We start from the raw sequence: 26,184 nt of genomic DNA on the forward strand, positions 1-26,184 counted from the left end.
TATTGATAAAAGTATGAAATTTGGAGACCAAACATTCAAACCCAAGTTTCACTACTTCCAAACAGTGTAGCAGGGAGAGAGTTACAGTCCTGTGCCATCATTATAATGGAATTGGTTATAAAAATCTAATTAGGCATATGAAAAGTATTGTTTTAAATATCAGTGTCAACCCTTGCCTCGAGGATCACATTAGAAGCATGATAGACATTCACAAATAGTTATTTTCTTTGCCTGGAAGGCTCTTCACATATCCTTTTGTTGTTGTTGTTGTTTTAAGGTAGGGTTTCTCTAGGTAAGAGCCGACCTGGAATTCACTGTGTAGTCTCAGGGTGGCCTTGAACTCATGGCAATCCTCCTATCTCTGCCTCCCAAGTACTGGGATTCAAGGCGTGCGCCACCACGCCTGGCTTGGGTCTCCTTTCTTTGTGGAACCTGGCATGATGAACACTACTGTCTCTCTTCTCCATACTTACCAACATGCTTTATATGCACCTCTATTCATGCAATGTTTGTATGTCATGTTGAAATGAAGACATTTTTTCCTTTTATTAGAATTTTAACTCTTTGGAAGCAGAGTTCCTTATTCATACGACTGCCATCTCTAAGGGATTTATATGTTAATTCAAACATTTATTTAGCAGTAGCAATGTGTGAGGCTGTGTTAAGTACTAGGTACACAAAAATGAGTAAGGACCAACACCTGAGGTTGTTTCTGACCTCACACATGTGTATGTGCGTGCACATGTACACACACACACACACACACACACACACACACACAAAACTATTTTATTTTACTAGTTATTTGCATGCAGGGTAGGAATAAGGTGTGGGAGTGGGGAGTACAGACATGCCACTGCAAATGAACTCTAGAAGCATGCGTCATTTTGTGTATGTGACTTTACATGGGTGTTGGGTATTTGAATAAGCCATCAGGCTTTGTAAGCAAGTGCCTTTAGCCACTAAACCATCTCTCCAGCCTTCAATCTAAAAAAAAGAAATCTGTTTTTCTTGATCCATAGTTAATTTTTAAAAAGTGCATGGGGGTAGTTTAGCCAAAGCTTTACATAGGGTGCTATACTGGTTTTGTTTAAAAATACAAATATTCACACAGAGTAACTAATCAGGTAAGATTTTCACCAAAGCCAGTAGTGATTGTTTCTGAGTTATTAGCACAGTTTGTGTTAGCCATATTCTTTAATGTTCTTTTTTGGTTTTTCAATGCAGGGTCTCTAGCCCAGGCTGACCTAGAATTCACTCGGTAGCCTCAGGGTGGCCTTGAACTCACACAATCCTCCGGCCTCTGCCTCCCCAAGTGCTGGGATTAAAGGTGTGTGCCTCCACACCTAGCTTTATTGTTCATTTTTAAATATATTTTTCTTTTATATTTTATTTTTGTAGTATTTAAATTGAACCCAGAGCATCAGTACTACTGGGCAAGAGCTCTACCCAGTCTCTAATACCTAATGTTTATATTTGCTGGGTTTTTTTTTTTAACTCTAGAAACGTTGCTGCTGTTTTTGCTTGGGTGCTGGATTGAACAGGGCCTTCCTTGCACATGCTAGCATGCAGAGAGTTATACCCCCAGGCTATACACCGTGTTTGTTTGTTTGTTTTAATTAACACACAGTGTTTTAAAAATACTAAAATTAGCCAGGTGTGGTGGCGCATGCCTTTAATCCCAGCACTCAGGAGGCAGAGGTAGGAGGATTGCTGTGAGTTTGGGGCCACCCTGAGACTACATAGTGAATTCCAGGTTAGCCTGAGCTAGAGTGAGACCCTACCTCTAAAGACTAAAAAATAAATGAATTAATTAAATAAAAATAAATAGCTGGGCTGGGTGTGGTGGCGCATGCCTTTAATCCCAGCACTCAGGAGGCAGAGGTGGGAGAATCACCTTGAGTTCGAGGCCACCCTGAGACTCCATAGTGAATTCCAAGTCAGCCTGGGCCAGGGTGAAACCCCACCTCAAAAAAAACAAAAACAAGCAAAACAAAACAAAAATCCTAAAATTAGTAAAGATACTTTATTTTTTAAAATCCAAGCTCTCCTCTACTGGAAGGCCTACAATTTAGTATTCATTAGTATTTATTGTTTTGCTTGAATTATTGATATATATAAAGAAGCACTTTGCTAATGCTACCAAGAAGGCATGTGGTACTTTCTAAGAGAGAAGGATCCTGCAGAACCAAAAAGGGCTTTAGAATTGCAGGCAGTATTTAAAGGGCTTTAAAGTCAGGCAAATTTCATTGGTTTTCTAAAAGACTAGTGTAATGTACCTCTTGAACAATAATTATTCACATATTATGGATAGAAAATACAATTTTTTATTCTTAGAGTTTATGTTTTTAATTTCTATGACACATCCATTGTCTAGAAGACTTACTTTTCTTATTTTTAGATTAAGTTAATATTTACAAGGAAATACTTCTCTAAACAACAATGTAGTAGAATAGTTGTTTTGTTCTTTTTTTTCCAAGGTAGGATCTCGCTCTAGCTCAGGCTGACCTAGAATTCATTCTGTAGTCTCAAGGTGCCCTCGAACTCATGGCAGTCCTTTTACCTCTGCCTCCCAAGTGCTGGTATAAGTATTAAAGGCGTGCGCCACCACACCCAGTTTTATTTTGTTTTTTATATTTATTTATTTTCACAGTGTTAAATGTCAAACTCAAGGCCTTGTGCCTTCTGGAAAAGCACTCCACCAGCCCTGATGTGGCTTTAGAAGCCCGTTTTGTTTTTCTTAAGCTACGATATAGGGTAAAACCAGAATAAAAAGCTTCTAAATTGACAAGTGTACATACAAATAGTAGAGAATTATTTGCAGTTAATCATTTCTGATTTTAGGAACAAAAATATCAGGTTTTGAATTTTTGAATTGATTTTTCAATGTGATAAAGTATTTTCAAAGGAATACCTTAGAATACTTGTTTTAAATCAAATTATTAAATGTAGTAGAATTTGATGTACAAAGTTTATTTTTTGAGACAGATAATAATTCAGATCTATTATAATTGAAAATACTAAAAACATACTTAAGAAAATCATTGTAGGAACTCCGCTTCAGCATATGAAGGTGATAATGGTGAATTTTTGCAAAGACTATTGAATTTCTTTAATAGGCTACCAGGGTACATTTTTGAAAATTAAGGTTTGTAATGAAAAAGAAATGCATGTAATTAAAGGTGTTTTTGCAAAGTTAGAGGGTTTTGAGTTTTTGTTTGTTTTCAGACACAAAATTATTCTTTTTTTATCATTTTGAAAAGTTGTTTTTGAATTTCTTATTTTAATTGAATCTAAACTAGCTACAAATAACATTTGAATTTTCAAGGCCATTCTATATTACATTGCACATTAAGTGAATTTAGTCTTAATACTCCCAAACCCAGTATGGTGGAGTTTCTATGGTTACCAGACCCTTTATAGAGTGACAAAGGTTGGAATTCTGATTCTCATGAGTCAAATTTTAGCCTTTGACTCTGTCCCCTTTTCACACTCTTACTAAGCTTGGGCTGTTGCTGCGCTTGAAGGCTTGTCAGCTAGCAGTTCCTATGGCAACGAAAGGAAATTTGAAAGCAGAGAGAATGGGAGCACAAAGGCTTGGTTGATTTGAATTTAAACAAAGACTATAAGGTTCCATTCAGTGCACTTTTGTTGTAGAAACCTGAAATTTAGTTTTAGAAAGTTACTTCTCCAGTTTGTAAACTTCCTATACTCTGGTCTTGATTTAGTGAACAAAAGTATTACTGTTTAGGGAAATAAATAGTAAGAATCATTAAAAATTCAGCCAAAGTTCCTTGTTTCCCCTGCTTCATAGAACTTTAATACTATTCCTTATATATTTGTTCTCAGTTTAAGCATCTAGGCTACCTTGTTTAATTTTGATTTTGCTGAGATTAAAAAATTAAGGCTAAAATCAAGTCAGTTTGCTTATTTAAAGAGTATTAGAGCCAGGGAGGATGGCTCAACATTTAAAGATGCTTTCTTGCCTGCCAGCATGGATTTGACCACTCAGTGCCTGTGTAAAGCCAGGTAGATACACAAAGTGGTGTATGTGTCTAGAATGTTTGCTGCAGCAAGAGGCCCTAATGCATCCATTCTTGTTTTCCCATCTCACACACATGTGTGTACATGTGTACACACAAATGAATAAAAATATTTGAAAAGTATTAATACTTTGATTTTCTTGTTGCTTTTTTTTTTTTTTTTTTTTTTTTGAGGTAGGGTCCAGGATGACCTGGAACTCACTCTGTAGTCCCAGGCTAGCCTCCAATTCATAGCGATCCTCCTGCCCCTCCGTCCCAAGTGCGGGGATTAAAGGTATACCCTACCATGTCTAACTTTGATTTGTTTTTATAACAGCTTTATTGAATAGTAATGTATGTACAATAAATATCACTTAAAGTGTTTGATGAATTTTGATAGATCCTGTGACACCATCAGCATAATCAAAGTATAAAACATGTCTGTTACCTAAAAAGCTTCCTTATGCCCCTTTGTGGTCTATTCCCCTCTCTTCTCATGTTCCAGGCATGGGTCTACTTTTTGTCATTATGGATTATGTTCTGGAGGGGTTTTGTTGTGTTGTGTTGTGTTGTGTTGTGTTGTGTTGTGTTGTGTTGTGTTTTCCCCCGAGGTAGGGACTCACTGTAGCTCAAGCTCACCTGGAATTAGTCTCAGGGTGGCCTCAAACTTGTGGCAATTTCTTCTTGGATTTGAGACATGCACCACCACACTGGCTGCTCTGGAGTTTTAGATACATGAAGCATACAGTATTACCTTTCTTATATCTTACTTCTTTTATCTAACATCATGATTTTGAGATATTTCAGTTTTGTTTGGCTTTAACAAAAACATTGTTCTAGTTGATTTTCGATTCTTTCTTTCTTTGTTTTCAAGGTAGGATCTCAGTCTAATCCAGGCTGACCTGCAATTGACTATGTAGTCTCAGGGCGGCCTTGTTCCGGGATTAAAGGTGTGCCTACTGTATCTGGCCTTAAGATGTTCTTTATTGTGTTCTCTGAGTGTTAGGAAGAACATTTCATAGATGGTGAAACTAAAGCATAGAGAGCAGAAGTTAAGCGAATCAAACCGGTTAAGTATAAGGGCTTTGGATAAGAGCACCAAAGTTTGACTGACTTGGATCCATCTTTGTAAGCTTTATGACCTTGGACAAGTTAGCTTTCTGTGTCTGGATTTTCTTCATATGTGTTATATAATGAGGATTATAGTGAGTGCCAATTTTATGAAGTTCTTATGAGACTGAGATGTAATATGTATGGGGCACTTTAAAACAGTGCTTGTATTACAATGCCAATAAACTTGTAGCTAAGATCTAGCTCAAGGTATTTATAGCTCAGATGCAAGCAGCACAAAGTAGTCTTTGAAATAAATTTCTAATTCCTGATGGTGCTTATAGATGGAGGTTTTGTTAATATTGATCATTATCTGATTGATATTTTATGTATTACTTAGTACAACACATCTATGTGCATGTATACATAGTATGCATATATGTTGGTATGGAAATGACTTTTATTTATTTATTTTTGAGAGAGGGAGAGGCAGATAGAGAGAATGGATGTACCAGGGCCCCCAGCCAGTGCAAATGAACTCCAGATGTATGTGCCATTGTGTGCATCTGGCCTGTGTGGGTACTGGGGATTCAAACCTAGGTTTCGCAGGCAAGAGCTTTAACTGCAAAGCCATCTCTCCAGGCCCCATCGTTTACCCTTTTTTGGTTTTGTGAAGTAGGGTTTTGCTGTAATCCAGGCTGACCTGGATTCACTATGTAGTCTTGGGATGGCCTTGAACTCCCAGTGATCTCCTACCTTTGCTTCCAAGGGCTGGGATTAAAGGTGTATGTCACCATGCCTGGCTTCTTTAATTTTTTCTGTTCTTTTTCTTTTTTGAGGCAAGCCCAACAGATTGGCCTTTTTCTTTGTTTGTGTGTGTGTGTGTGTGTGTGTGAGAGAGAGAGAGAGAGAGAGAGAGAGAGAGAGAGAGGGAGGGAGGGAGGGAGGGAGGGAGGGAGGGAGGGAGGGAGGGAGGGAGGGAGGGAGGGAGGGAGGGAGGGGGAGAGAGGGAGAGAATTGGCATGCCAGGGCCTCCAGCCACTGCAATTGAACTCCAAATGCATGCAGTACTTAATGTGCATGTGCAATCTCATACACTTGTGTCTGGCTTATGTGGACCTAGAGAGTCAAACATGAGTCCTTAGGCTTCACAGGCAAGTGCCTTAACCACTAAGCCATTACTCCATCCCTTCTTTAACTTTTAATTTAAAAATAATTACAGACTCACAGAAAGTTGTAAAAATGGTACATAGAGATTCTCTATAACCCTTTTCTACTTCCTGCTCCAATCTTTTATATAGCTACAATACGTAATTAATATTGATTCAATCTTTAGTTCTTGTCTTTTCTTAGTTCTTTAGCACTAGCCTACACAAAATTGATTTTCAAGGGCTGGAGAGGTCCGAGTTTCTAGGTCCCACGGAAGCCAGAGGCACATGGTGGCACATGCGTCTGAAATTCGTTTGCATTGACTAGAGACCCTGGCATGCTCATTCTCATTGTCTCTCCCTACTTCTCTCTGTAAAAAACAGATAAAAATAAATCTTAAAAAAAATAGATTTTTCAGGTTACTTTACCCATGGGTTCAACCAGTGCCTTCATAGAAAAGTGGCTATGCCCACCGGGCTGTCTGCCTTGCACTTTGGATCTCTCAAGTTGTTTTGCATGGTAGTTACCCAGTTATCCTTGATAAGTAGTTAACTTAAAACTTGATTTCTCTTTTAAGTTGTTTTTGATGGAAATATTGGTTGGAAACAACTACTCCATTATACTTTCAAATGATAATTATGTAAGTTTTTGCTGTGTATCAGTTATCACATTGATTTACAGATAATTTCTTTGGCATTAGTTATATTGACTCTCAGTTTTCTGACTGTACTATAAGAGACTGTACTGTAAGAGGTTTATGGAAGATATTAGTTATACATCAATATAGAAATAAATTCTTTTTAAACTTTTTATTGACAATTTCCATAAATATAATGCTTAAATACACCATGATCTTAATCCCTTCCTACCACCTTCTCTTTTCGCCCTCCCAAATCTCCCCTTCACTGAAACCTTTTTTCTTTCCAACTAGTCTCTCTTCTATTTTGATGTCACCTTTTTTTCCTCTGTAATAAATAAATTCTTAGTACATAGGCCTACTAATGAGAATTATCTATAACCAGTTCCAAATCAGTAGTGACTCAAATTATTATATAAATTATGTGGAAAAACATTGTCACTAGTTGAAAATCAAGGTGCACATTTCTTGTGATATTTGATGTATCCTGAGGTTACAGTGGTTATTCTAGCCCATTCTTATGTTTGGGTCCACGACTTTTCTTTTTCTTTCCTTCATATCACACTGTGGTATTAGCTGTGTTCACAACATTTGGTTTCATTTTAAGTAACTCTTTAAGTTTTTAAAAGTGTAAAAAAAATTAAACCTAACAAATGGTTAGCCAAAAGAGAGAGACCTTTTCCCAACCCCATGCCCTGAATGACTATTATGTATAACTGCTTATTTTCTCCCTTCCTCTTCTCTTCTCCTCTTAAACTAGTTCCTTTTCTCTTTTTGATACATGTTAATTAAAGAAAATGTAGAAATTAAAATACATAGAGGAAATTTAAAACCCTTGTGCTCTCATCACCAAACAATAAAGCAGGAATTACTCATTTGAGCTGTAGTGATATCTTTTGTGTGTGTGTCTCCTGTGTAAAATGGGTCATATTATTAGTGATTCTCAGCCTGCTTCTTCATTAATACCGTCTATAATAATTATGCGTATAGACAAAGACTGAGTTATTTCTTGGACTTAATCAGGCTCTTCAGGGGTTGGAATGTTATAAACGCTTTAGCTTGTTTATAGTTCGTTATCTAATTCAGTTTTAACTTTTTCCTAGCCATTCCACCCTATGGTGAATCTGGATTGTTCTCGGGATTTCCGGCCATTTCTTTGTGCACTCTATGCTCCTATTTGTATGGAATATGGACGAGTCACACTCCCCTGCCGCAGGTTGTGCCAGCGAGCCTACAGCGAGTGTTCGAAGCTCATGGAGATGTTTGGTGTTCCTTGGCCTGAAGATATGGAATGCAGTAGGTATGGCTCACTTCTTATGCTGCAGCGTGTGTGTGGTAATACTTGTGTCCTCTTTCTTTTTTTTAGAAGTAATTCTTTGGAATTTGTGATTATATGGATGTATAAACTTTGAATAGTAGTGTCAGAGATTTTTATTTTATTAGGAATTTGGAAGGAATAGATGGAAAAGGTAGGAAGAAAGTTAAGAAACTTAAAATAATTAAGAATTATAAGCTGGAAATGGTGGCACACACCTTTAATCCCAGCATTTGGGAGGCAGAGGTAGGAGGATCACCATGAGTTCAAGGCCACTCTGAGACTACATGGTGAATTCCAGGTCAGCCTGGGCTAGAGTGAAAGCCTACCTTGAAAACACCCCCAAAATAAAATATATATATGTAAAAATAAACAGGGCATTCAGTAGAATTTTTTTTATTTAAACCTTTTTTTCTATTTATTGAAGTAGTGCCATACATGAGAAATTAGAAAATACAAAGAAGTAATCATTTTTTAATCTTATCGTAGCAATAACTTAAATGGTATATGTGTTAACAACTGAAGTTGTGTTATTTTTTTTTCTGTCATGTATTAACATACTCAGTCCAGAAAATGTCGTGTTTTTTCAATCACAACCAATATTCAGACTATAAATGGTTTCTAGACTAAAGACTAGTCTTATGGTTTTGTATGCGTGAATATTATAATTAGTTATAATTGATACTATGTTATATAATAGCATCCTAACATATCTTATGTTCTGAAATATTTCAAAGATAAAAAATAATAAATATGTACATACCTATAATCTAGCTTTCTCCTGTCTTAACATTTTGTAATGTTTTCTTTCAAATCATCTCTTTTTTTGTTTTTATTTTTATTTATTTATTTTTTGTTGTTGTTGTTTTGAGGTAGGGTCTCACTCTAGTCCAGACTGACCTGGAATTCACTGTGTAGTCCCAGGCTGGCCTTGAACTCACAGTGATCTTCCTATCTTTGTTAGCAAGTGCTGGGATTAAAGGCGTGTGTCACCACGTCCAGCTTTTTCTTTCTTTATTTTTTTATTTTTATTTTTTGTTTTTTTGAGGTAGAGTCTCACTCTAGTCCAGGCTGACCTGAAATTAACTGTGTAGTCTCAGGGTGGCCTCGAACTCTCGGCGATACTCCTAACTCAGCCTCCTAAATGCTGAGATTAAAGGGGTGCACCACCAAGCCGGGCTCCCAAATCTTCTTTTAAGAAATGAAACACTAATAGGTATAAGCTGGGCATGGTGGCACATACCTGTAATCTCAGCATTCAGAAGGTTCAGTTGGTAGATGGTCTTGGGTAGATAGTTTCAGGCACTGTGGGGTCATGGATATCCAGGCCATTTTGTGTCTGGAGGAGTGCATTGTAAGGAGTCCTACTACCCTTCCTTTGGCTTGTTCCATCTTTCCACCACCTCTTCTGCAGTAGACCCTGAGCCTTGGAAGGTGTGATAGAGATGTTTTAGTGCTGAGCACTCCTCTGTCACTTCTTCTCAGCACTATGGTGTCTTCTGAGTCATTCCAAGGTCACTGCCATCTGGAAAGAGAAGCTGCTCTAACCAAAAGTGAGAGTAGCATTAATATATGGGTATGAACATTAAGAGAAGTGCTTACCAGGCAGTTTGGTGAGTATAGTATATGCATTTAGCCAGACACCAGCAGACGTTACACCTCTAGGGCTCATGATTACCCCTGTCATTTTTTATTATCAGGTATGTATTCCCTCCCATGGAGCAGGCCTCCATTCCAATTAGAGAGCAGTTGGTTTCCCCCATAACAGACATATATTTTATTTATTGATTTTTTTTTTTTTTTTTTGAGGTAGGGTCTCGCTCACTAGCCCAGGCTGACCTGGAATTCATTATGTAGTCTCAGGGTGGCCTCAAACTCACAACAATCCACCTACCTCTTTCCCCTGAGTGCTGAGATTAAAGACATGCACCACCACACCCAGCCCAGTTTTAATCAATTAATTTATTTTTTAACTATGAGAGAGAGAGAGAAAATATTAGCATGTGTGTGCCAGAGCCTCTAGCCTCTGCAAACTTCATATACATGCACCACCTTGCACATCTGGTTTATGGGGGTCCTATCAAACCTGGGTCTTTTGGCTTTGCAGTCAAGCATCTTAACCACTACACCATCTCTCCAGCCCTGTTTCTTCTTTTTTTTAAGCAATAGTTTATTTATTTTATGAAAGAGAGAATAGGTGTACCAGGGCCTTTACCCACTACAAATAAACTCCAGACACATGTGCCACCATGTACATCTGGCTTATGTAAGTACTGGGAATCGAACATGTGTCCTTAGGCTTCATAGGCAAGCGCCTTAACCACTAATCCATCTCTCTGGCCCTTTTTTTTGTGTGTTTCTTTAAGTACTTGTCTTGGTTAGAGATTCTCTGCTTACTCTCCATAGCACCTTTGCTGATGGAATTTTTGATCCATAATAACAGGGATGTTGTTTTGTTCAGCATTTAGAACAGAGTCTGCCACACCAAAGTCAGTCAGTTTTATTGAATTATTTATTGAATTAGTGAATTTTGGAAGACGATATGCATATAATCCTAACCTAAGTAATCAGAAAGATAACTAACAAGGAGCAGAGCCTAAGACAAGCTCAAAGTGGAAAAAAGTACTGGTAGAGAGACTAGTTGGGACATTATAAATAAATTTTAAGACTAAATAAGTAAAATAGAACTAGATGAAGTGGTAAGAAAGGGACTAATGTAAAAATAGATAGATGAAATCGACAGAACTCATAACTGATTAGACATAGGAGCTAAGTTCAATGGAAAAAGAAATAGGAGATGACTTCTGTAGAATTTAAACAAGGAACAAAAAATAAAATCAGAAGAATGGAATTTCAAAGGGGAAAGTGGGGGGGGGGGGAGGCTATTACCATGGGATACTTTTTATAATCATGGAAAATGTTAATAAAAATTGAGAAAAAAAATAAAATCAATATTAGAAATGATGAAATTGAGTATGTGAGACAGAGTTAGGTTGGGAGCTCCATAGCTGATGATTATTCAAGTCAGATCTTAGAAAGGAGATCTCAAAGTTAAAGATTTAGCTCAGGAGCCATGCGTATGTAAATGGCATTTAAAATCAGTGAGCCAAGACCCCAGGGAAGGCTATAGGATCAAAGAAAGCCGGAACTGAACACAGGGAAGCACTCCTTACACAAGGGACAGACAGACAAAGAAGACTGATACAGATTGGTCTGAGGTACAGCAGAGCTCAGTGGCTCACAAAATACAATCTAAGTCTATGAGGAAGGGAAGTCAGGCTGAGGTTGAGACAAGTGAAGGTGATATATGGTATGACCTTATTAATAAAGAAGCTTTGGATCAGGGACATGAGTCAAGTGAGAGAACAAGTGATACCACCATCTGAGTAAAGGCAGTCCAGGCAGAAGAAATGGGGGATGGTCCCAAGACAAATGGAAAAATGAACTTAGCACTTACTTAGATGTGGAAGGCTGAGGCTTGGAAGCCACATTTGGTTTTGGAAGGGTTAAAGATTGAGAGTGCTTATTTGATATTCAGGTGTAGACATTGAGTTGACTAATGGCATATTTCTATAGAAAATACATAGCAGTACTTTGTTATGGTTATATGCTTAAAAATTTACATCAGTGTTTATGCACACATACCTAGAATGCTGATTGGCATGCTGCTAATACTTGTAAATACTAATTCAGAATTTAATATCGCTAGGCATGGTGGTGCACACTTTTAATCCCAGTATTAGGAGGCAGAGGTAGGAGAATCATAGTGAGTTCAAGGCCAGCCTGGGACCACACAGTGAGTTTCAGGTTAGCCTGGGCTAGTATGAAATCCTACCTCGAAAAACCAAAAATTTTTAAATAAGTAGTCAGTGTAGTTTTGAGGGACTTGTTCTGTGAAGTTTTTCACATTGCCTTTCCCTGATGTAGTTAATCTTGCCTTTATCATTTGTATTTCATACGTGTTTTGATTGCCTTGTGTTCCGCACCCATGTGGTGTGTATTGTGCTTATGCTTGTGTTTCTTGTACTCAGAGACAGAGATCATTTCGGGGAGGGGGGTTCTGTGAATGTAATAAACTTCTGTTAATTGTCTTTATAATTTGAAGCCTTGTGAAAAAAAGTGCTTTGTATTAGAAAATAGGTTTTAAGATAGTAATCAGCTATGGTTTTCATGCATGGGGCAGACTTACCCAAAATGCTAGTTTGGGGAAGTATTTGAAAGAGGAAACAGCTGACTAGTGGGAATCTGCAGTTTTAGAATCAGGTATTAGGAAGACAAGTAAAGATGAAGGAAATGGTGAGAACAATTTCTTTAGTTATGTAAGTATGCTTGCAGCTCAATTTTTTTTTTTTTTGTCCTGAGGATTTTTTCCTTTAGGAAATTTGTCAAAATACAGATTTCTGAGTCTTAACCGTAAACATTCTGAAATATGATTTGTGGTGATAGATAGATATTTAGAATTTGCATTTAAAAATATTTTCAAATTTTATGCACGTCAAAGTTTTAAAATAACAGAGAAACCAAGGATGGTAGGAAAGAGCTAGGTGCCATTCGAGCCCTTAAATTAGCCAGTAAGACACGTAGAGACTGAGAAGGGGTGTGGCTTAGTGATGGAGCACTTACCTGGCATGTACAAAGGCTATGGACTCCATCACCAGCAATTAAGAAAAAAAGATAATTAGAGAGTAAATGTGAAATCTAAAAACTAACCCATTGGTTAGGCTGTCTTGTGATAGTCTCACTGACAGTACCTTTGACCATAATTTTTCTCTTGCAAGTGAATATGCATATTTGTATGTGTACAGCATGTGGAGGCCGGAGGTTGGTGTTGTATGTGTTGCACAATTGCTCTTCCACTTTTTTTCTTTTCTTTTTTTTTTTTTTGAGACATGGTCTCTTTGAACCCAGGACTCACTGATTTAGCTAGACAAGCTAGCAAGACTCGGGGATCCTCCTGTCTTCAATTCTCTGGTGCTGGGATTATAGATGCATGTCATATCACCATGTCCAGCTTTAATGTAGGCTGTGGGGATCTGAACTCAGGCCCTCATGCTTACATGGAGAGCACTTTACCCACTGAGCCATCTCTCCAGCCTGTGGCCAATACACTGAAGGGAAATTTAAACTTCTAGCTACTCTTCTGTTGTATCTATATATTTTCACATTTTATATTTTTGGTTTTTGTTTTTCAAGGTAGGGTTTCATGCTAGCTCAGGCTGACCAGGAATGGAGTCTCAGGGTGGCCTTCAATTCACAGCGATCCTCCTACCTCTGCTTCCCGAGTGCTGGGATTAAAGGCATGCACCACCACACCCAGCTATTTTCATATTTTAAAACTATATTCTGAAAACTGTCTTTAGTAAATATGCTATGTATACTGTTTATAATTGATGGCTATGTTTGACTCTTGTTTGTTTGCTTGCTTGTTTTTGTTTTTTTGAGGTAAGGTCTCTCTTTAACCCAGGCTAACCTGTAATTCACTCTGTAGTCTCAGGCTGGTGTAGAACTCACAGTGATCCTCCTACCTCTGCCTCTTAAATGCTGGGATAAAAGGCATGCGCCACCACACCCAGCTGTGTTTGACTTTTACTGGAGTGCTGATTTTAAAGGTAAAATTAAGTTTAAAACCATGTCATTATGTCATTAACTATAGAAAATCTGCATGTATGGCTCAACACACCATTTCTTTATTATATCACCATTTACTTTATTCCTGCTTATGTAATTGTCCTCCAAGAAGACAGGAATAAGTGAGAGCATGGATGCTAAATGTAGAAATTGAAATCTGTAGTTGGCAGCAGATTTCTCTAGAAGTAAAAATAGTTCACATCTTTTGTCTCTTAGGTTTCCAGATTGTGATGAGCCTTATCCTCGACTTGTGGATTTGAATTTAGTTGGAGATCCAACTGAAGGAGCCCCAGTGGCAGTGCAGAGAGACTATGGCTTTTGGTGTCCCAGAGAGCTGAAAATCGATCCTGATCTTGGTTATTCTTTTCTGCGCACACGAGATTGTTCACCACCATGTCCAAATATGTACTTCAGGAGAGAGGAGCTATCATTTGCTCGATATTTCATAGGGCTGATTTCAATTATTTGCCTCTCTGCCACGCTGTTTACTTTTTTAACCTTTTTGATTGACGTCACAAGATTCCGTTATCCTGAAAGGCCCATTATATTTTATGCAGTCTGCTACATGATGGTATCATTGATTTTCTTCATTGGGTTTTTACTGGAGGACCGAGTAGCCTGCAATGCATCTAGCCCTGCACAGTATAAAGCTTCTACCGTGACCCAAGGATCTCACAACAAAGCTTGTACCATGCTTTTCATGGTGCTCTATTTTTTCACTATGGCTGGCAGTGTTTGGTGGGTCATTCTTACCATCACATGGTTTCTAGCAGCTGTGCCAAAGTGGGGCAGTGAAGCTATTGAGAAGAAGGCATTGCTGTTTCATGCCAGCGCATGGGGCATTCCTGGAACTCTAACTATCATCCTTTTAGCGATGAATAAAATTGAAGGTGACAATATTAGTGGCGTGTGTTTTGTTGGCCTCTACGATGTTGATGCATTAAGATATTTTGTTCTTGCTCCCCTCTGCTTGTATGTGGTAGTTGGAGTTTCTCTACTCTTAGCTGGCATTATATCCCTAAACAGAGTTCGAATTGAGATTCCGCTAGAAAAAGAGAACCAAGACAAACTAGTGAAGTTTATGATCCGGATTGGTGTTTTCAGCATTCTTTATCTTGTTCCTCTCTTGGTTGTCATCGGATGCTACTTTTATGAGCAAGCTTACCGTGGCATCTGGGAAACAACGTGGATACAAGAACGCTGCAGGGAATATCACATTCCATGTCCATTTCAGGTAAGGGACATTCTGTTTACAAATTTCAGAATGTGTAATCTTGAAAGAAAGGCCTATTAATATAAAAAAATCAATCTTATTTTTTTAATTCTTTAATTCTTCATGAACCTTAAACTTGTATATTATTAATATTTTAAAGTGAAGATAATTAACAAATTGTAGTAAATACATAATATACATTTGTAGAGGCATTAATTTTCAAAGAAGATTTACATTTTTAAGCTATGTGCTTTTCAAGCAATTTATTTCTATTACCATGAAACAACTTATTGATCTCTTTGGAAGTCAAGGTTCTCAAGGAGAAGTGCTATAAACTGGTAAAAAGGCACTATTTTCTGTGGCAGTTTCACTGATCATCAGATTAAGAACTGTTTGACAGTTTTGCAAAAATAAGGGTACAGGTATACAAACTTATGGTTTTGGTTTTTCTTGTTTACGTGCTGAATATTTGGTGATGTACCTTTGAGTTTCAAAGTGATAAAGTTGGAGAATTTCAGATCTGGTAAGAACTTTAGAGGTTTATTTGGAGATCCTCTCTAATTTAAAGTTCATAAATGTCTATCTCATTTGAAGCTTACACATATTAAATAACTTGCTTATGTGTGGTAAGTGACTAGCTGAGATTTAGTCTTAGGACTGTGGTCAAGGAAAGTACATCAGAGGACCCAAGCCCCCAACTATTACCTTCTTTTCTTCCTCTTAAAACAAGGTGTTTTTTTTTTTTTTTAAAGAATTTCAAACGTGTTTCCTCCTGTTCCTCATCCTCCAGGTTTCCTTTTCTGAATGTCCACCAACTACCTGTCCATTCTCTAATACCTTTTAAGTACTTTTTTGTTAACTTATCCTTTTCTCCCTAGTAGATGGTGAACTCTTTTGGAGCAAGAGTTGCTTTTAATTTTTTAAATGCATATTCTGTAAATTTGTGGGCCCAGATATTAAGACAAAGGGGCATTTAAAAATATTTATCTATTTATTTATTTATTTGTCCCAGCCAGCAGGGAATTGAACAAGGACCCAAGGGGAAGTTAATCTGAATGATAAAAGGCAAACAGACATAAGAAGGCGACCATGCTAGTTGTTTGTCAAGGCCTCAGAGTCTTTATTTTTTACACAGTGGTTATATAGGGGAAGAAAAAGGCAGGGAATAAGCTGGCTGACGTGATTTAGGGCTTTGGAATTGTTAGGAAACCTAGAGGGGATGTAATTAGGTGTTCATCTAATCTTGCCTTAATGGCTTAACATCCTGACTGCACCAGGCTTCACATCCTGACCATAAACTGGCCTTTTGCAAAAGATAAGATTCTGTAAGCAGGTTGCTGACCAACATTCCAGAAGTACCTAACAGAAAGCTGGATGGACCAGCTTTCTGAGTAATGGGTCAGCTTATGAGCAGGCCCAGGCAAAATGGAGAGGCATTTGCTCTATGGCTCCCAACATCTCCTCCCTTTTATACAAAAGAGGGGGAGGCCTACTATTCACCGGTGGGCTGCAATGCCTTTGTTTCTTCATCAGCTACCAGCAGCATGGGGTTGTATTCAGCCAAGCGTATGATCTCTTGGTAGTTGAATATTAGGTGAGGAAGTAGAAACTTAACTTGTTATATGGCGGTTTCTGTTAACATGGCCGAGGTTTAATTCATAGCTCCCAACATTTCCTTCCTTCTTTTATACAAAAAGAGGGGGAGGCCCGCTTTGCAGTGGCAGGCATTAACTAACTGGGGGAGTAGGGACCCGACTCCTCCCGTGGGATGTCTTTTTCCCACAATCTTTGGCCCTTTGTACCATTTGGGGAGGGGAGGCAGGGCCTATGTGGCTGGAGAGTGAGGCATGGGCAGCCTTACTGATAACGGTTATGGTACCAACCTCCATGTAGGTCAGGTTTATCTCTCAGGGAATTCAGACACAGTCAGAAAGGGACCTTCCCTTGCAGTGTTTTGCCTTGCACCATGTTGGTGCCCATATCGCACTCACTTCATTGTGAGCTGACATGCATAGGTCTGGATCCTCATGCAGCTCCTGTAGGAGGGGTAGCTATTTGGCCATGACAGGTAGACTGCAGTGACAGCAGAGGTGTAGAGGACAGCGGTATAGTAAATGAGTACAGAATGTACACAGTATAGTAAATGAGTACAGAATGTAAGATCAAGGGAGAGTGACAACTGCAGGTGGTAGGTCTTCAGTGGCAACGCCTTGATCTGCCAGCTCCAGTCTGTGATAACGGACCTGTAAATGCTGCCTCTTACAGGCTTCAATCTGTTGATGTACAAAAGACATGATTTTATTTATAATAACAGGTCCGATTGTGAGTAAGAGGACTCAGATAAGTAGAGGTCCTTCCAGCTTTGTCCTGTTAGGGAAAAAAGGAGATTCTCTCAGGGAAGTGTTAATTCCCTGGATATGTGAGATGTCACTGGAGGATCATCAGCTTGTTTTACAAGTCTCTCTGGCAGCAATCTCGCAGCATTTTCTTTGGTATCAGACAAGCATACTGATCCTCGGCCCCAAATGAGTACTAGGTCTGGGCCATTCCATTTTGAAGTTAAAGGATCTTTCCACATGGCTTTGGCAAAAGTATTTTTTGTATTTGTGTGCCAAAAGTGATCAGCAGCTGAATTTCCCTGAGTATCAAGGGTTAAAAAGTTTAGGACAAACAAGTCATGATGAAGGATATTTCCTGGAGAGCCTTTTATGGGATATAAATCCCCCGTTTTTAACTTTTGGAGGGTAAATGGACCCAGAAGAGGGGCCCCTCCTGCCAGAACACCCTGGTTGGTGTAAAGTCAGTGGCACAAATGACCAGAAGAGGCTTTTTATAAGAGATAAATGTGACCCTTTGGCTCAGAATTGCAGCCTCCACTATCTTCAGGGCCTCTAAAATTTACCACAGGTAAACTAAATGCAAAATGCTGAAGATCCTCAGGGTGTAACGGAATTGTAAAAAATCAATCCTTTAGGTCTATAATGATTTTACAATATCCTGCAGGAATTGCTACTGGAGTGGGGAGGCCTGGTTGTAGGGCCCCCACAGGTACCATGGCCTTATTAATTTCTCTAAGGTCCTGGAGCAATCTCCATTTTCCAGACTTTTTCTTTATAACAAAGATAGGAGTATTCCAAGGAGAGGTGGTAGGTTCAATATGGCCTGCAGCAAGTTGTAACTGAAGTAACATCGTGGCTGTAGATAATTTCAGAAGTTAAGGGCTATTTATACATTTAAGGTACTTTTTTTTATTTTTGGTTACACATTTCTCTCTGAGAGTTTAAGACCATGCAGATAGCAAAAAAGTTAATTAAGGATTAATTTTAGAGGTCATTAATGGCTCTCCAAAGAGACTTTAGGGACACAGGAGTAGCCCCATAGTTTACTGGTGTCATGCCCGTTAGGATGAGTCAGGGCCATGCTGGCCAAGTAATTTTCCCTTCTTTGGGAAGTCAGGAGGGCTAATTGTTCCTCAATTGTGACTCTCCTGTTTTAGACCGTATACCAATTTTGTTTGGGTCTCCATATCCTCCCTGCTCAGGAAGACAGATGACTTACCAGGGGGCCAGTGTAGAAGTGTCCCATCATCTCCAGTAGCCTCATGACATGGGAGCACAGGCCAAAATATTTTACTTTTTACTCCAGTGATTCCAAATGGCTTTGGCTTTTACATAGGTGATTAACACACTCAGAAAGGAAGTTACATCAGCCTGAATGTATGTACATATAGAGCACATTTGATTACTGAAATAGACTTAAAGAATGGCACAAGGGCTTCTAAAATCATTTTGTCCTATCTTTAAAATTTTTGTTGTACTGTGGCAGCATAAGCCATATATCTGAGGTATAGGAAATAGGCACATCTCACATTTTAAATATCTAACATTTATAAATATAGGCAGAGCCTGTTACCAGTCTTGAAAACAGTAAACTTAATTAATTTAACCTAGAAATTATCAGAAAAGAACAAGTAAGACAATATAAGTTTTTAGCACCTGTGTGAAAACATCTTTGATTAGTTCAGATACCTGTGTGGGTACAAATTACCCAGAGAACATTGGAAACAGAACCATGGAGCTTGAATTATATGTGTGTGTGTGTGTGTGTGTGTGTGTGTGTGTGTGTGTGTGTGTGTGTATCTTTTTTTCAGATGAAGACCATTGTTTGAGCATGAGGCTGTACCCTAAAGTAGGGAATATGTATATGTGTGTGTGTATATATATTTTTTCAGATGAAGACCATTGTTTGAGCATGAGGCTGTACCCTAAAGTAGGGAATGTGTCTTAAGAGTTAATTTTGTTATAAGCACTGGACTTAAGATGCAAAAATTGAGAGAGTTACTTTACATATAGTATAGTAGAATCTGGTCTTTTCTGAGCCTAAATAGTTAACTAAATATTAACATAACCCTTGATAAAAATTTTTTGGGGAATCGAACTGAGTTCCTTTGGCTTTGTAGGAAAGTGCCGTAACCACTAAGCCATCTCTCTAGCCCCAAAACTCTTAACATAACTAAGAGTTGCTATAATTCCCATCCCTCCTTCCTTCAGATTTATATGTGCTTCCTTATACAAGTCGTCTAAGATTCAAAATAGATGTTGTTTTGGGGCTATTGAAGAAATAATGTTTGTCTATGAAATAGTCTTTTAAAATGCCAATGCTAAAACATGTAAATTAGAGTAGATGGGATGCTATTTTTTTAAAACATTCCTAGAATTTTTTAAGCATCTTTAGTACCAGCTGGAGCTCTGTGTGTGTGTGTGTGTTTATTGTCATAGGTTAAATGTGTGTGTTAATGAAATATTTCCAATGTAAATAAAAGACTAGAGTGTGATATTACAACATATGTATCAAACCATAAGTTCTGGTGTAGAAATGTGGCTTTCCATCTTCCTTTCATATTTTATTATCTTTTCTTTTGTTTGTTTTTTCGAGGTAGGGTCTCACTTTAGCACACGCTGACCTGGAATTCTCTATGTAGTCTCAGGGTGGCCTTGAACTCACAGTGATCATCCTACCTCTGCCTCCCGAGTGTTGGGATTAAAGGCATGTGCCACCATGCCCGGCTTATTATCTTTATAACTGGTGAGAAACCACTATCTTCATTTTTTCTTCTCTGAAAGGAGAATCCAGATTAAATCTATCTCCTAAAACTGTTTTTAGGACTGCGCATGGAAACAAGTGTGTCTTCTACATAAGTGTTCACATGTTTATTTTTTTATTGTTACTACTGCTATTTACATATATACAGATTTTTCTTTTTCCTTTGGTTTTTTGAGGTAGGGTCTCATTCTAGCCCAGGCTGACCATAGTCTCAGTCTTGAACTCATGGCGATCTTCCTACCTCTGCCTCCAGAGTGCTGAGATTAAAGGCATGAGCCACCATGCCTGGCTAGATTTTTCTTTTAAACCACTCACTATTAGGCTTTATTTAGCAAATGCAATATTAGTTTCAGACTTTCAAAAGAAATTATATTACATATTTAACTTTACCCTTTCCTAATCATCTGTTTCCTTTTTTCTACCCAAAGGAAACCATAATTTTGGATTATAGGGTTCTAATGAAAATCTCCATACTTAGCTTAAAAATTGTGTGTTTTTGCATATTATATAAATAAATGTTAAACTATGTGTATGCTTTTTTAAAAAATATTTTATTATTTATTCAAGAGAGAATGAGATAGGAAGACAGAGAGACACTGGGCACCCCAAAGCCTTTTGCCCCTGCAAATGAACTCCAGATGCATTCACCACCTTGTGCATAGGGCTTATGGGGGTCCAAATTTGGGTCCTTAGGCTTTTCAGGCAAGTGCCTTAACTGCTAAGGCATCTTTCTAGCCCCTGCTTGTTTCTTTTAATTCAGCATTTGTTTTGATCTGTATTGATGATACTGCAGCTCTAGTCCATGTTTCTGTTTCAGGGGTGGGAGGAGGAAGAAAGGGTTTATTTCATTCAGCTTATCGTCTTGAGGGGAAGTTTCATCATGGCAGAGAATGCATGATAGAGCAGAGGCTGGGCATCACAGCTTATTACATCAGCTGGAAGGTAGTAGCAAGAGTGAACTGGCTGGTCCTATAAACCTTAAGATTCACCCCCAGTTACACACTTCCTATAGTAAGACTCCATCTCCCACAGGCTCTACCAGATGAGTACCGAGTATAAGGCTTAATCACAAATACATGAGGCTATGGGGGCATCTCAGACAAAATGGGGTGTGTTCAGAGTGGTATGGCCAAAGACTGTGGGGACATTACATATTCAAATCAACACACTCGCCACCAGACTTCTCCCATCTTGTTGCACTGAATAGTCAGTCCCACCTGCCCTAAGATCAGTGACTCCCAGAGGGGTACAGTCCTAGGGCTTGACTAACAATGACCACAGTTCACTTCCCAACCTGGCATATGGCCACCTGAACAAAACGAAGCTGCAGGAAACAGGGCAAGTGGCAGTGTTCACTGTGGCTGGAGTGGGGGAGCTTAGGTACATTATGCCAGTGTTTTTAAAACTAATTAGCACAATCCTTAACCTTTATTAATGTTTTGGAAAATCTTAGTGTAATACGTAATAAGGACTTTGAGGGGGGTTCCATACCAAATTCTTGCATGGCTCCACCAAGTGAAAACCACAATTAAAGCACATATCTCTAATGTTTAGCATATATAAGACACTGCAGCAATGGTTTCTGCTCAGATTACTAAAATAAATCTTCTTGTCAGTAATGAGCAAATTTAGGCCCTGACGACAAGTGGTAATTTCAGGGTTACTCACCTGGTCTTTCTTAGAATGAGACTGCACTGTGGCTCTTCTGTCCTGTGATTTGATTTAAGTTTTTGTATTTTCACAAGCTACTTATTCAAAAGAAGTATAATTGCAAAGTTTTTGATGTACCCTAAAAATTAATGACAGAAAAAAAAAAAAACTATGAAGTTGGGGGACTGTTGGAGTCAGGTTCTCATTGCTGGTAGAAATCACCCAACCAAGAGCAGCTTGTGGGGAAAAGAGGTTGATTTTGGCTCGAGGGGAAGCTCCACGATGGCAGGGGAAAATGATGACATGAGCAGAGGGTAGACATACCCCCTGGCCGTAGCAACACTGGCAAGGGGAATCTGGCTGTAGCACCCATAAGCTCACCCCCAACAGTACACTGTCTCCAGGAAGTGTTAATTCCCAAATCTCCATCAGCTGGGAACCTAGCATTCAGAACACCTAAGTTTATGGGAGACATCTGAATCAAACCACCACAGGGACATAGAGGGAAACATATAACCAAGATGGCTCAGTGGTGACTGGAAAGCATGACCCTGGAGATATAATGCCCTTGGGAGGTGGGAGCTGCAGATGGACTTACTTCAAGAATTTGAAGAAATGCCACACCATCCCTAGCATTTGTTGTTTGAATTTTTTTTTTTTTTTTTGAGGCAAGCCCAACAGACTGGCCTTTTTTTTTAATGCATGCAATGGGGGCAGGGGAGGGAATTGCCCCAGGGCCTCCAGCCACTGCAATCAAACTTCAGATACATGCGCCATCTTGTGCACATGTGTGACCTTGCATGTTTGTGTCACCTTGTGTATCTGGCTTACATGGGACCTAGAGGGTCGAATATGAGTCTTTAGGCTTCACAGGCAAGTTCTTTAGCTGCTAAACCATCTCTCCAGCCCATCATTTGATTTCTTAATGATAGCCATTCTGACAAGAATGAGATTGAGTCTCAAAATGGTTTTACTTTGCATTTCCTGTTGACCCCTTGGGAGTCCTGAGGTCTTCATTGGTTCCTGGAACTGGTGGATGGGGGAGAGGAGGCCATGGAGAGTTGTCTGAAGTTGTTTTGGAGCTGCTCAGCTGGTCCCTGCTATCTTCTCCTTCATATATTTTTTTTTTATTTTTAGGGTCAGTGTGAGTGGGAGACTCTCTTCCTAGTACTTCTGGTCTTTTGTGGCTCAGGCAGACCCCTAAAAGTAGAAAGAAGCACATCCCAGTGGTGCTGATTGGGTGGTGGCTGGAAGCTCGTGGCTCCCTCCTGCTTCCCTGCAGGGCTCTCACCTGGGTTCATAACTCCTCACACACCTTCACTTTTTGGTAGAAGGGTATAGTGTGTGTTACCTTGACTATTTTCCCTCAGGTTTCTTTGATGTAGTTCCTTCAGCCATCTTAACCAGAAGCCCTTCTAGTTTACTTTTCTAAAATGTGTTGTCTTTTTAAAAAATATATTTATTTAATTATGTATTTAAGAGAGAAAGAGAGGGAGAGACAGAATGGGCATGCCAGGGTCTTCAGCCACTGCAAACGAACTCCAAATGCAGGTACCACCTTGTGCATCTGGCTTACGTGGGTACTGGAGAATTGAACGGAATCCTTTGGCTTTACAGGCAAATGCCTTAACCACTAAGCCATCTCTCCAGCCTTAAATGTGTTGTCTTTTAAGGAAGTATGTATTATACTTCAAATATATAGAAGTATAGAAAATCATTAAGTATAGAAAATAATCCATATTCTCATAACACAGCTGTGTTGAAATTTAACATTATATAAAGTACATCAACAGCTATCTTTCTAAATACAGAAAATATAGTTGTTGCCTATTTTGTTTCCTTCCATATTCCCAGCCCTGCCTCATCTACCTCCCCATTCTCTTAAATGTATTCATCCCTTTCCCTAATATTTTGTGTTACTGTTTATGTATCCATAAAACTTTGTATTCTGCAGATTTTAAAATGAACATAGATGGAATCATTTTATTCTCTATCTTGCTTTTTTCACTCAATTTTATGTTTTTGAAACTATATTGGTATGTGTACTTCTAATTTGTTCATTTAAAAAATAAATTCATTTGCCAGGTGTAGTGGCTCGCACCTTTAATCCTAGCACTTGGGAAGCCAAGGTAGGAGGATCACCGCGAGTTCGAGTTCAGCTTGAGATTACATAGTGAATTACAGGTTAGCCTGGGCTAACAAAACAAAAATTATTTATTTGCTTTGTGTGTGTACGCATGCACACACGTGTGTATACACACACACACAGCCTCTTGCTGCTGTCAATGAACACTAGATGCTTGTACCATTTTTTGTGTCCAGCATGCCTTAGGAATTGAACCCAATTGGTAAGCTTTGCAGTGAAGCAGTATCTTTTTTTTCACTTTATTTGTGCTTTCTTTGGCTTCTGTGTTTTAAAATGCCCTTTCCCGCTGGGGAGGTGGCTTAATGGTTAAATGTGCTTGCTTATAAAATGCCCTTTTTTGACTCTAAAGTTTTTAAAATGGCATGTCGTATTTTTTCCAGTAGTTTTTACAGTTTGCCTTTTGTTGGTTTGTTTTGGTTTTTTTGAGATAAGAGTCTTGCTGTAGCCATGGCTGACCTGGAATTCACTTTGTAGTCTCAGGGTGGCCTTGAACTCATGATGATTGTGGTGGTTTGATTCAGGTGTTCCCCATAAACTTAGGTGTTCTGAATGCTAGGTTCCCAGCTGATGGAGATTTGGGAATTAATGCTTCCTGGAGGGAGTGTATTGTTGGGGGCGGGCTTATGGGTGTTACAACCTGTTTCCCCTTGCCAGTGTTTGGCACACTCTCCTGTTGCTGTTGTCCACCTTATGTTGGCCATGGGATGATGTCTACCCTCTGCCCATGCCATCGTTTTACCCTGCCATCGTGGAGCTTTCCCTCAAGCCTATAAGCCAAAATAAACCTCTTTTTCCCACAAGCTGCTCTTGGTTGGGTGATTTCTACCAGCAATGTGAACCTGACTGCAACAGTAAAGTAGTACCGAGGAGCGGGGTTGCTGCTAGATACCTGACTGTGTGCCTTTGGCCTTTTGGAGCTGATTTTCAAGAGGAATGTGGAAGGATTTGAAACCTTGGCCCAAGCAATGCCTTGCAGTGCTGTAAGTACAGCTTTATGGACTATTCTGGTCAGAGGTGAAAGACCTGAATGCAGTAAGAACTGTGGACTGTGAGGTTTGGCTTATGAGGGTGAGAAAGAGCTTTTCCTGGACTAGGCTAGCAGTTTGTGTGGGAAGCTTGCTATTGTGCCCGTGTCTTGAGAAGTTGTGCAGTGTTGCTTTGCGTAGAAATGAACTGGTGTGAGCAGAGGGATAAGGCACAGGAAGAAAAATCTTTGGGTAAATGGCAGCCCGTTCAGCTGCAATTGAGAGATTACAACCTTTGAAATTGGACCAGCTGACCTGCACTGGGGCAACAGGAAGAATGTAGATTCTTTTGGAGGGGCCTGAGTGCTCAAGAAGTGTCCTATTCTTCAGAGTGTGATTTACTCCCCCCGGGTTAACAAATTTTCACCCTACCTGGTATTGCGGAGTATAAGAAATGCAGGAAGGAGAGGGTCATTGAGTTTGCAACATGGTCTTATGTTTTGGAAATGGCCATGGGCAGTGTGAAGCAGGTTTGCTGGTTGCTTGCATAGAGACCCCATGGGGCCATGAGGATGAACCATGGGTTGGAGACCTAGTGGAGATGCCGGGACCTTGAGATGGCTGCCAAGGAGAGCTGCCAGCCCCAGTGAAGTTTTCTGGGACTGTGGGTAGCCTAGCTGGAGGGGCAGAATTGGAATGCCAGAGACTTGTTGCTGGTTAGAATTATTGGACTTGGAGATTTGTCACTGGCTAGAGTAGTTGGACTTGAAGCTACAGAGTCTGATGTTTGCTCTGATTGTTTTAAATCTTGTATTGGTTGAATATTTCTTTGCTATGCCCAATACCATCTCTCCTGTTGCTATGCTCCACCTCATGTTGGCCATAGGGTGATGTCCACCCTCTGCTTATGCCATTGTTTTTTCCCTGCCATCATGGAGCTTCCCCTCGAGCCTGTAAGCCAAAATAAACCTCTTTTTCCCACAGCTGCTCTTGGTTGGGTGATTTCTACCAACAATGCGAACCTGACTGCAACAGTGATTCTTCTACCTTTGCCTCCCAAGTGCTGGGCTTAAAAGTGTGTGCCACCATGCCCAGTTTACAATTTGCTGTTTATAACCTTTATCTTTAATTACCTGAATTTTATTTTTGTGTTATAAGAAACATAATTTATTTTTCTATATCAATAATCACTACGTGTCAACTAGCCAATCTGAATTGTAACATAGGTTTTATATTTGGTTCTTTTTCCATTGGTCCCCTGGATATGGGTTGATTCTACATTTTCTCTACCTTGCTACTTTAAATT

The 26,184-nt window shown here is 39.2% G+C and overlaps 1 protein-coding gene across 4 annotated transcripts in view; it reads left to right on the top strand.

Moving 5' to 3' along the window:
• Fzd3 (frizzled class receptor 3) overlaps positions 1 to 26,184 on the top strand; it is an 81,569-nt gene that overhangs the window by 23,519 nt on the left and 31,866 nt on the right. For 3 of the 4 annotated variants that reach the window (XM_045131341.1, XM_045131342.1, XM_045131340.1), the window contains exons 3-4: positions 7,962 to 8,158; positions 14,018 to 15,035. In XM_045131341.1, the coding sequence (XP_044987276.1) occupies positions 7,962 to 8,158; positions 14,018 to 15,035 (1,215 nt within the window). Of the gene's footprint in view, positions 1 to 7,961; positions 8,159 to 14,017; positions 15,036 to 26,184 lie in introns of those variants that run through there. The other variant, XM_045131343.1, reaches the window with a different exon arrangement.

This window comes from Jaculus jaculus, chromosome 12 (genome assembly GCF_020740685.1).
Source record: "Jaculus jaculus isolate mJacJac1 chromosome 12, mJacJac1.mat.Y.cur, whole genome shotgun sequence".
NCBI classification, from domain to species: domain Eukaryota; kingdom Metazoa; phylum Chordata; class Mammalia; order Rodentia; family Dipodidae; genus Jaculus; species Jaculus jaculus.